The 11,353-nt window shown below is 40.0% G+C and overlaps 2 protein-coding genes across 2 annotated transcripts; both read left to right on the forward strand.

Moving 5' to 3' along the window:
* The first annotated feature begins 1,682 nt into the window (after nucleotides 1-1,682).
* Nucleotides 1,683-2,615, forward strand: LOC114553022 (olfactory receptor 142-like). The gene has a single exon (XM_028574115.1). The coding sequence runs from the start codon at nucleotides 1,683-1,685 to the stop codon at nucleotides 2,613-2,615; it is 933 nt and encodes a 310-aa protein (XP_028429916.1).
* A 2,269-nt stretch (nucleotides 2,616-4,884) lies between these two features.
* LOC114553023 (olfactory receptor 4D1-like) lies at nucleotides 4,885-6,939 on the forward strand. Its single transcript, XM_028574116.1, has 2 exons — nucleotides 4,885-5,423; nucleotides 5,994-6,939. The coding sequence occupies exons 1-2, from the start codon at nucleotides 4,885-4,887 to the stop codon at nucleotides 6,937-6,939; spliced, it is 1,485 nt and encodes a 494-aa protein (XP_028429917.1).
* Nucleotides 6,940-11,353: the final 4,414 nt, after the last annotated feature.

An 11,353-nucleotide genomic window follows, 5' to 3' on the forward strand; every position in this document is an offset into this window, starting at 1 on the left:
ATCACCAGCTGCTTTCAACAATGGGAGCTAACCATGCTAACCATTATGGAGCTTATTCAAATCAATATTTAACTCAAATGTAGCGTTGCTGAAAAAGTGAGACAGGACTGAAGGTGATCTGTTAGTGTGAGGACAAAATCCAAACCTCTTTGATATTATCGAAAGTTTGAAGTCTTGCTAGGAAAGTTAAATCATGTGAACGTTAGGCCTGGCAAACTCAATTCCTTTTAAGGATTTGGGTTATTCTGAGTCACTCACTGAACTGACCCGGGTTGTGCAAGTCACTTGAGTCTTTATTGCTAAATCGCCCAAATTAAACTCAGTCCTAGCCCATTGTCTCTAACCACTACCATTTAGTCACAGGAAAGAAAGCATTTAGAGCCAGACTGTTTATTTATTTCTTGAATTAGTGTAGCCTAAGCAATATATAGGCTTTCAATGTAGACATAAAAACAGGAACGGAGACTTTTTTTTAATTTTTTTTTAATTGATCAACTTCATTTTGCTATGCTACATCTATACACCAAACCTATAACCTATAAGCATGTTACTTCAGAAGTGAAAGAACGTGGATTTGCTGTTCACCCTGACTCGAGGGGTGGCTTCACTCACTCGTCGGCTGATTCGACTGACTCAAGGAGTCATGAGTCCCGTGGTCTGCAAGCCGAGGCAAGCTCGCAATGTTTTGGACTGTCTGCTTGACTTAATTGCATTTTAATATACAACATTTATACACCAAGCCCAGTATGCCTAGCTAGGATACGTGCAGAACATTGTATGTTATTTCAGAAGTGAAAGAATGAAAGAAAGAGACTTCACTCGCTGTACAGATCCACTCAATACAACATAGCCGGCTGGTTTGCGCGACTGACTGAGTCCTTGACTGAGTGCCATGGTCTGCGAGCTTGCAAGGTTTCTGGCTCTGAGTCTGCGGGTCGGGAAGTTCCTATAACCTGTACCTATAACTCAGTCGCTTGAGTTGACTTGTGGAGTTGTTGCCTACGAAATTGTAAATTATAAAGCTTTTGGCAGCTAAGATGGCTAGGACTAGTAGTAGCTAATGTTGCTAAAGGCTTGTATGCGGCGCTGTTATCATTTTAGATTGAATTGTAGTATGACTCAACTGATCCGAGTTAATGATACTAGAGACTCGCAACTCATGAGTTAATTTAAAGACACGGGTGAAAGATCCGAGTGAGTCACGACTCAAACAGGTTTAGTGAACGTTGTCACCAACCAATTCTCCCTCCATCACCAAACAGGAAGCAGCAAACCGGGTAGAGCCAGTGATGTTCATGGTTTCATGGCGTTGTGTTATTGTGTAAAATGTGTTATTTCTTTCAAGTATCACTTAGAAACAAGCACCTACTCGTTGCTACAACGAGCAGGTTCTCTGATAATGAGGTCAGACTGCTGCTGTGGGCGTCTCCTCACTGGAAAAGGTTAAAAGACGTAGAAGCATAGTTTGAGCTCAGTTAGGACGGACTCACAGTCCAACAGAAGCAGATGATTGTTAGGATTCACGCAATGTCATGAACTGTCATCAATGCTTTATCTATAGATGCTCTGAAGAAAGATTTAAAAGGTTTAACTAAACTTTCAGAAATCCTTTAACAAAAAGTAACATGATGAAGTTATCTTGTAAAATGTTATAAAGTTTGTTTTTCAGAGTCAGGAGGATCATGGTAAACGCTACACAGGTTTCATTTTTCACACTAAGTGCCTATTTTGACACTGGGGTTTTCAAATATTTATATTTAATTATTGTCATATGTTTATATATTGTAATCATTTGTACCAATCTGTTGCTGATTGTGGTTATCTGTATGAACAGGAGCTTACATGAACCTATGTACCTTTTTCTGTGCAGCCTGTTTGTAAATGAACTGTATGGTAGTACAGGGTTGTTTCCATTCCTTCTGGTTCAGATCCTCTCTGACATTCACACTGTTTCTGCTCCCTTCTGTTTCCTGCAGATTTTCTGTTTGCACTCTTATGGAAGTGTAGAACTTTGGACCTTAGCCATCATGTCTTATGACAGATATCTTGCTATCTGTTATCCTCTACAATATTACACTCGTATGACATCTAAAAAGATTGCTGTGCTTATTGCTCTAACATGGTTGTTCCCTTCTCTTACCAATATTTTGGTAGTGTTTGGTCTGACTGCTCCTTTACAGCTGTGTGGAAACATTATTAACAAAGTTTACTGTGGCAACTATTCGGTTGTCAAACTGGCCTGCTCTGACACCAGAGTCAATAACATTTTTGGACTTGTTCACATATTTACAATAAACATTGCTCTTATAATCTTAATTCTTTTCTCTTACATGAGGATTCTTAAAGTGTGTTTATCTGGTTCCAAACAGACCAGACAGAAAGCTCTCAGTACCTGCACACCTCACCTTTTTTCCCTGCTGAATTTTTCTTGTGGGTGTGCCTTTGAAATAGTGCAGAGCAGGTTTAATATGAACTATTTACCGAATATTTTGCGCATTTTTCTGTCATTGTACTGGCTTACATGTCAACCACTCATCAACCCTTTAATGTACGGACTGAAAATGTCACAAATACGCATTGTATGTAGACGTCTGCTCTTTGGGGGGAAAAGGTAACTATAAATGTTATCTGACAACTAAGAGCTTTGCTCGTCATAAATAAAAAGAAATAATTCATTAAATGAGTTACCTTTGACAGTACTTTTTTCTATTTTAACTATATAATGTGACAACCTGTAACTATGTGTTTTAATAAAACACAGATGAAAATGTTGCTTTGAATCATTCAGCAAAATGTTTTCTTTAAATCACCAAACAAGTCATAAACGTTTATGACTTGTTATGTTATGTCATTAAGTGTCATTCGGTTTTTGTCATGACAACTTGACATTGTTTGGGTTGTCTTGATTAAGACAACTTGACATTAATCAAAGTGACATTACCAGAAGTTGTCTTGGTCATGACAAGTTGACATTAAATTTGTTTGGGATGTCTTTGTAATGACAACTTGACATTAACCAGCATGATATTACCAGAGGATGTCTTTGTCATGACAACTTGACATAAACAGAAAATCCACCTCTTTTTGTATTCATGACATGTTGACCTAATGATTATTATAATTAGATGTGCAAGGTTAGAGACCAATTCCAGCACTTGATCAGATAGATGTGTGACAGGATAGTTCACAAAACTGGCTGTCATGACACTATTATGACAGTGTAACTAATACATATTTTGACCTCAAGTAAAGTGGTACCAATTGTATTTGTCATTAAGATATCATCTATAGGTTATGGGTTGCTCTCTCTCCACCCTGAATTGGGTGGTTTTTCTTTTCCCTGTTTGTCTGTGTTTTCTGTGGTTTTCCACCTGGAGTGCTGGAGGAGTGTCCAGAGGGAAGTAGGTCATCATCGGTGTGATTTCTCTGCGTTCTGGATCAGACAAGCTCCCTAACAGTATAACACTTGCTGTCATGACAATATAGGAGGCAAGGCAGCTTTATTTGTATAGCACATTTCAGCAACAGGGCAATTAAAAGTGCTTTACATAAAACATTAAAGAGCAGTTAAAAATGATTTTAAAAAAAAATTTAAACTTTGAAGAGCAGTTAAAAACTGTTAAAATTAATTTATTAAAATTTACAGTGCAGTATAAGAACAAGTCAAACAAGTCCAACTCGGGCCGCCCAGAGGACTTATGTTTTCTGTTGCAACTCAGGTTCCAAACCTGGCCTCCCAGAGAACTTATAAATTAACAATTATTTAAAGAAAAGCAACATCAGAAAGAAAGGTCTTCAGATTTAATTTAAAAGAACTGAGAGTTGCGGCGGACCTGCAGTTTTCTGGGAGTTTGTGCCAGATATGTGGAGCATAAAAACTGAATGCTGCTTCTCCCTGTTTAGTTCTGACTCCGGGGACAGCAAGCAGACCTGTCCCAGACCACCTGAGAGGCCGGGATGGTTCATAGTTTACTAGCAGATCAGAAATATATTTTTTCGACAATCAACCCAGACAGGTGTCGACAAGGCTCAAGAGTCAAACTCCTCTGCCTAATGGACCAATCTCTTTATTGACGGGTCCCAGACATCCTTCCCCTTCACCAGAAGATTGACAGAGGCAAATCTGCTGGAGGTCCAACCGCGTGGGTCATACATGGTGCTTCTGTCCTGTCTCCGATTCTGCTTTGGGTGTGCCGGCATCGGGAAACGCAAAAGGCTCGATATAGAGGGGAGCAACCCGAGCCAACCTTCGCTCCACAGAGGTTGTGATAATCAGTCTGCGGAAAAAGCACTCCACCTCCCTGTCACTCATTCCCTTTGCACCCAAAAGACCTCAAACAATGACAGCTGCCGAGTACCCGTATTGGTCAATGGCCAATTGACCAACGCCCTGCTCGACTCAGGCTCAACTGCCACTCTCCTTCGCCCTGATCTCCTGCCAGCTGGAACTCAACCCCAAGCCACCAATCTCCCACTCACCACAGTCACTGGGGGAAAAGCTCCCATGCTGGGGAGGTGTGAATCACAGATCCAAGTGGGGGCTTATTCAGTCTGCCAACCGGTCTGGGTCGCTGAAGTAACAGAGAGTTGTATACTTGGACTGGACTTTCTGTGTGAGGCAAGGACTGTACTGGACTTCCACACACGGACAATTATGTATCTATTCCCTTCCTGAGTGACCCCCTCATCCCCAAAATGACTTGTAATGTAGTTGAGGATGATGAGGCACAAGGAGAACCGACCCATTCTCCCGACTCTTCTTAGGGGTTAGTCCCTTCTGCAGGAAGCCTTTGTCCACTAACCGCTGACAACTCCACAGCCCCATTTCCATTGGACAACCAGCCACGCTTACCTGCAGTTACCCAGACTGCAAGTGTAGCCCCCATGTCCGAGAAAGAGCCAGCAGCCAGTTTAACCACCAAGGACCTGTGGGAAAAAAATCGTGAAGATTTGAACTTGGATCAGCAGAATAAGCTCTGGAACCTCCTGCATGAGTATCGACACAGTTTTTCCACCAACCCCAACGACGTGGGGCTCGCTCACTTGGTTCAGCACTCCGTCTATACTGGGGATGCACAGCCAATCCACCAGCAGCCTAGGCGCCTCCCCTATGCCCGCCAAGCTGCTGCGAACCAGATGCTACAAGAAATGAAAGATGCGGGTATTATTGAGCCTTCCGAAAGTCCATGGGTGTCATCAGTTGTTATGGATCCTAGGAAGGATGGGAAGTGGAGGTTTTGTGTTGACTTCCGACCCTTAAACGACAAAACAGTGAATGACTATTATCCCCTGCCGCAGATAGATGAGTTGCTCCATTATGTGGCCGGTTCAGCCTGGTTTTCCTCATTGGACCTCCGGAGTGGATTTTGGCATGTGGCCATGGCTCCAGAAGACAAAGCCAAGATTGCCTTACCATGGGGCGGGTCCTGTGGCAGTTCACCACCATGCCATTCGGGCTGTGCAACGCTTGCGCATGCAATATTACCAAAGATGTACAAACCAAAAGTAGAATGTTTTCAGATTTTCTGAGAAGCTTTTGCTAAATGTGAAATGTGTTATTTCTTTCAAACATCACTTAGAAACAAGCACCTACTCGTTGCTACAACGAGCAGGTTCTCTGATAATGAGGTCAGACTGCTGCTGTGGGCGTCTCCTCACTGGAAAAGGTTAAAAGACGTAGAAGCATAGTTTGAGCTCAGTTAGGACGGACTCACAGTCCAACAGAAGTAGATGATTGTTAGGATTCAGGCAATGTCATACACTGTTGTGTAATGTCTTACCTTTAGTATTAAAGGTATAACACATACTTGGGGAATCGTAAGTATGAGGAATTAATTACTCTCCTGTTTGTTGATTGAATATGGTTCGTGATCAATGCTTTATCTGTACACAGTCTGAAGAAAGATTTAAAGGTTTAACTAAACTTTCAGAAATCCTTTAATAAAATGTAACACAAAGTTATCTTGTAAAATGTTATATTTTTTGTTTTTCAGAGTCAGGAGGATCATGGTAAACGCTACGCAGGTTTCATTTTTCACACTAAGTGCCTATTTTGACACCGGGGTTTTCAAATATTTATATTGTATTATTGTCATAAGTTTATATATTGCAATCATTTGTACCAATCTTTTACTGATTGTAGTTATCTGTATGAACAGAAGCTTACATGAACCTATGTACCTTTTTCTGTGCAGCCTGTTTGTAAATGAACTGTATGGTAGTACAGGGTTGTTTCCATTCCTTCTGGTTCAGATCCTCTCTGACATTCACACTGTTTCTGCTCCATTCTGTTTCCTGCAGATTTTCTGTTTGCACTCTTATGGAGGTAGAGAATTTTGGACCTTAGCCATCATGTCTTATGACAGATATCTTGCTATCTGTTATCCTCTACAATATCACACTCGTATGACATCTAAAAAGATTGCCATGCTTATTGCTCTAACATGGTTGTACCCTTCTCTTACCAATGCTTTGGTAGTGTTTGGTCTGACTGCTCCTTTACAGCTGTGTGGAAACCTTATTAACAAAGTTTACTGTGACAACTATTCTGTTGTCAAACTGGCCTGCTCTGACACAACAGCTAATAACATTTATGGACTTGTTCACCTATTTACAGTAAACTGTGGTCTTATAATCTTAATTCTTTTCTCTTACATGAGGATTCTTAAAGTGTGTTTATCTGGTTCCAAACAGACCAGACAGAAAGCTCTCAGTACCTGCACACCTCACCTTTTTTCCCTGCTGAATTTTTCTTGTGGAGCTTTCTTTGAAATAGTGCAGAGCAGGTTTAATATGAACTATTTACCCAAAATGTTGCGCATTTTTCTGTCATTGTACTGGCTAACATTCCAACCACTCATCAACCCTTTACTGTATGGACTGAAAATGTCCAAAATACGCATTATATGTAGACGTCTGCTCTTTGGGGGGAAAAGGTAACTACAAATGTTATCTGACAACTAAGAGCTTTGCTTGTCATAAATAAAAATAGATTTATTAAATGAGTTACCCTTGACAGTACTTTTGTCAACTGTATCTATATAATGTGACAACCTGTAACTATGTGTTTTAATAAAACACAGATGACAAGGTTGCTTGAATCATTAAGTGAAAGGTTTTCTTTAAATCACCAAAAGTAGATTCATGCAGTGTTCTTCTTTTGGATTTTTGTAATTATTTTAGCATTTTCATTGGTTACTGTTTTACTATTAAGCCCTAAAGAAAACCAGTCAATAGACATAAGGTCATTAAAACCTGTACAGTGTAGGTAAGAATAATACAATACATATAGCAGCAGTCATCAGCTCTAGATGAACCTCATAAGCAACTTTCTCTAAATATCCAATAAACTGAGGTGCCGTAATCTATATTTACTTTTTTTACTTTTGCTATTAACCTGTTAGTATTTTTTCTTGACACAAGGAATTTACATTACAATAAAGCTGGGTATGACCAATGATTTCCTGATTCACATAATCCTGATTTGTCTACCTTTTCGATTTTGATTAGGTTAGGGACATTTTAGATACGATACTAGTTTAGCTTGAATATAGAAAAGATTCTCAGAGAACGTGTGCTTGATTGAAATTGATTAAAAATGCAATGCTCAAATATGTTTGATAATGCACCAGGTTAATGTTTACAATATCAACCAACCCCCTCAAAAGTTTATTTAAGTAGTTTTTACTTCCCAGTACTAAATTGACAGTCATTGACAAACTACAACAGTCGCCAACACAAAACCAGGCAACTGTTGACTATAGCCAGAGAGGAGAGGGACCATGAAACAACTTTACAACTATACTATGACTATGGTTAACAAAATTGGTGATGGTGTTTCTTACCCTAATGGAGCTACATGTTTACCTAACCATCATCAGGTGTGTGTTAAGTATGTTTAGTCCATGTGTCTGTTTTTGGTTGTTGATTTGAAGAAGGCCTGAGGGTCGACACGTCAGAATAAAAAGAAAAATGCATACGGAGCCAGTGTGCAGCACTTTTTTTCTTACTTTTAATACAACATTAACACACATAAATCAAAAATATTATTTATAATAAGTTATTTTTGGGTAAAACTCCTAAAGATTTACAAAGAATATGTTTACGGCATTTCATCTCTAACTGTGGCGTTGTGGGACCGATTGGTGATATTGCTGTGGACGAAGTACACGAGTGTGTAAGCAGAAATAAAAAAAAAATTGAGTTCCACAATTGTTTTAAGTTTATTAACTCAATAGTCTGTTATTAGAGCCTAAATATTTACTTGTATTTTTTGATTACAGTTAAATTAAAGTAGGCTACTGATTAAGGTGAGACACTACAGGTGAATAGGGTAACATTTTTAACTAGCAGATATCACCATGAAACTCTCTCATTAAGTCTTACATTAAGTCGAGAAAAAAAATGTATTACAAGTTTTCTGTAATTTAATGTTTAAATATGCAAATTAGGCATTATCTAATTAAATATGCGCTAATTTGCTAATTTAAGTATTGGATAAAGCCAGGTTCAAAATTCTTTTTTCATTGTGTTCACATATTAGATGGGAAAAAAATTACAGAGGGATTTATGGATATCTACTTTTGTTATCCTGTAAATCAGAAATACTGTCAATAGCCTTAAAAAATCGCCATGTTTTCGCCATGTTTTTTGGAATAAAATGTTATATAAATCAGGCTAGGAATAATATATTTACAAATCCCTCTGTAATTGTCTTCAGAATATAACTAGGTTTGGTGTATAAAGGTGCTACTGAAGTGGAGATTTCGTTCTTGGAGTATGAGAGAAAAGTCATTTTGAGAAAACGGCCTTTTAAGATTTTTATAGCAAAATTCCACTAATTTCTAATGAAAGCCATTAATTACAGCCTAGTTCCCCCAAGTTAGTTTACAGTCTACATATCCATGCCAGCACCATATGTAGGGCTCTCTTCCATCTCCTGCTGGTGTCTTTTCTATATTTTGGCTGTGCTCACACTCTTAATCCACCACTGGTGGAATGGACACTATTGGCTTTTGAGATCCTAACCATGTTGTCATCCTTCATTGCATTAACAGTCTGTGCTCTGAAGCCACAATTTCTCCATCACAGCCAGCATGGCAGAGGCACCCTCATTGAATGTAGAAATAGCCTTCTTGGCTGCAGTTTTTGGATATAACCAAGTTGAGGCATGCGTTGGCATTCTGAGTGCCTCCATGCTGCACTGTCACTGGACATCCGGTGATACACAGGGATGAGCTTCTTATGAATCATTCAAAAGACCAATATTTAGAACATCGGAGAAAGCAATCAAAGTAGACTAAATTGTTATTAGACAATTCAATTCAATTCAATTTTATTTACAGTATCAAATCATAACAGAGTTATCTCAAGATACTTTACAGATAGAGTAGGTCTAGACCACACTCTATAATTTACAATTTACAAAGCCCCAACAATTACAGTAATTCCCTCAAGAGCAAGCATTATAAATGGCTATTGCGACAGTGGCGAGGAAAAACTCCCTCTTGGGAAGAAACCTCGGCAGACCCAGACTCTTGGTAGGCGGTGTCTGACGGGGCCGGTTGGGGGTGTGAAGGCGACAATAGTCACATAGAAGATAGTGGAACAGTGACTTTGAAGGTAGTCGTTGTAGTTAATGTCACAGCAGGACGTTGCGGGATGAAACGTGGCGCTGTAGAGCACGGGTGGGTGTAGCAGACGCAGTAGGACACTGTCAGAGATACGAAGAAGAGACGGATCCTGACTAAACACAGGCTCAGTGACCACCAACTGGGTCAGACAGACAGGTCAGAGAGAGAGACAGGCTCAGTGACCACCAACTGGGTCAGACAGAGATGCACTTCCTCCTCCACTGGGAAAAAGTATCTTGACTAAGAGATTTACACCTTGGAAAAATAGCCAAAAAAGTTAACACCAGAAGAAAAGCTGGTAGTTCTCCTAGGAGAGGGGACAGCAGCTGCACTGACAGCTAAATATGGATCTGTCTGCCACAGCCTGAGGGACTCACAACCACTTAGGATCCCAAAATTCCAGATTTGTTTAGTATTTTATAGTAATTATGTTAGAATACGATATATGTGACACCTACATATTTCATATATAATGTAGGCTATGAATTTCTGTAAACTGCTTGGAGAGAGAGAGAGAGAGAGAGAGAGTCAGTCTGATTACCTGCGCTGTCTGAAAACTCCTGTTTTCTGAACAATAGTTTAAACATCGACGTCCTATGTGAAGGCATTTCATCATCTGCTGTCTTAGTGTGTAATCTTCTGTGTCTTCTTGCTAATAACAACTGTTTTTGTCGTCTCTGAGATGATTTTCGACCATTTTCAACGCATTTCTTTCGACATTCTGAACTACCGCGGAAATGTCAAAGCACGTCACGTGGACGATTCTGAACGAATCACGTATTAAATTCCCACTTTTACTTTCATGATTCAATTCAATTCAATTTTATTTATAGTATCAATTCATAACAAGATTTATCTCGAGACACTTTACAGATAAGTCTAGACCACACTCTATAATTTACAAAGCCCCAACAATTCCAATAATTCCCCCACGAGCAAGCATTAGCAGTGGCTATTGCGACAGTGGCAAGGAGAAACTCCCTTTTAGGAAGAAACCAAACAAAAAAACATTAAATCTAACCAAACATTAAACGTTAAGCCATGTTTAAGTGTTGTATGGCTTGGAGGTAGGTGCTATCTCTGAAGCGTGATGTTCGGCTGGTGATGCTCTATATATCTTCCCTGATGGCAACAGGGTGAACAGGTGATGTGCTGGGTGGTAGGGGTCAGTGGAGATGTTTCTAGCCTTCCTGATGATTCTGGTGTCATAGTGTGAGGCTATGGTAGGCAGACAGCCAATAATCTTGGAGGCTCTGTGCACTACTTTCTGCTGTTGCTTATCCTGGCTGGTCCCGTTACCGTACCAGGACAGGATAGAGGTCAGTGTGCTATCCAAGACGGCTCGGTAGAAATGAGTCATGCCATTCTAGCTAACCCCAAATTTCCTCAGCTGACGGAGGAAGTAGAGCCTCTGATGGGCTTTGCTTACAATGAGACTGATGTTCAGGTCCCATAAGAGAGACTGGTGTGTGGTGGGGCTGAAGAAGCGGAAGGAGGGGACCCTCTCAACAACCTGGCCATTGACAGAGAGGGGAAGGTGCTGGGCTGCCTTCTTTCTAAAATCAACTATCAGCTCTTTGGTTTTAGATGTATTGAGGATTAGTTTACGGTCCTCACACCACCTCACCAGCTGTACTACTTCACCCCGGTAAACAGATTCATCACCATCAGAAATAAGACCTACTACAGTGGTATCACCTGAAAATGTTAACAGTTTAATT

Source organism: Perca flavescens, chromosome 3 (genome assembly GCF_004354835.1).
Source record: "Perca flavescens isolate YP-PL-M2 chromosome 3, PFLA_1.0, whole genome shotgun sequence".
Taxonomy (NCBI): domain Eukaryota; kingdom Metazoa; phylum Chordata; class Actinopteri; order Perciformes; family Percidae; genus Perca; species Perca flavescens.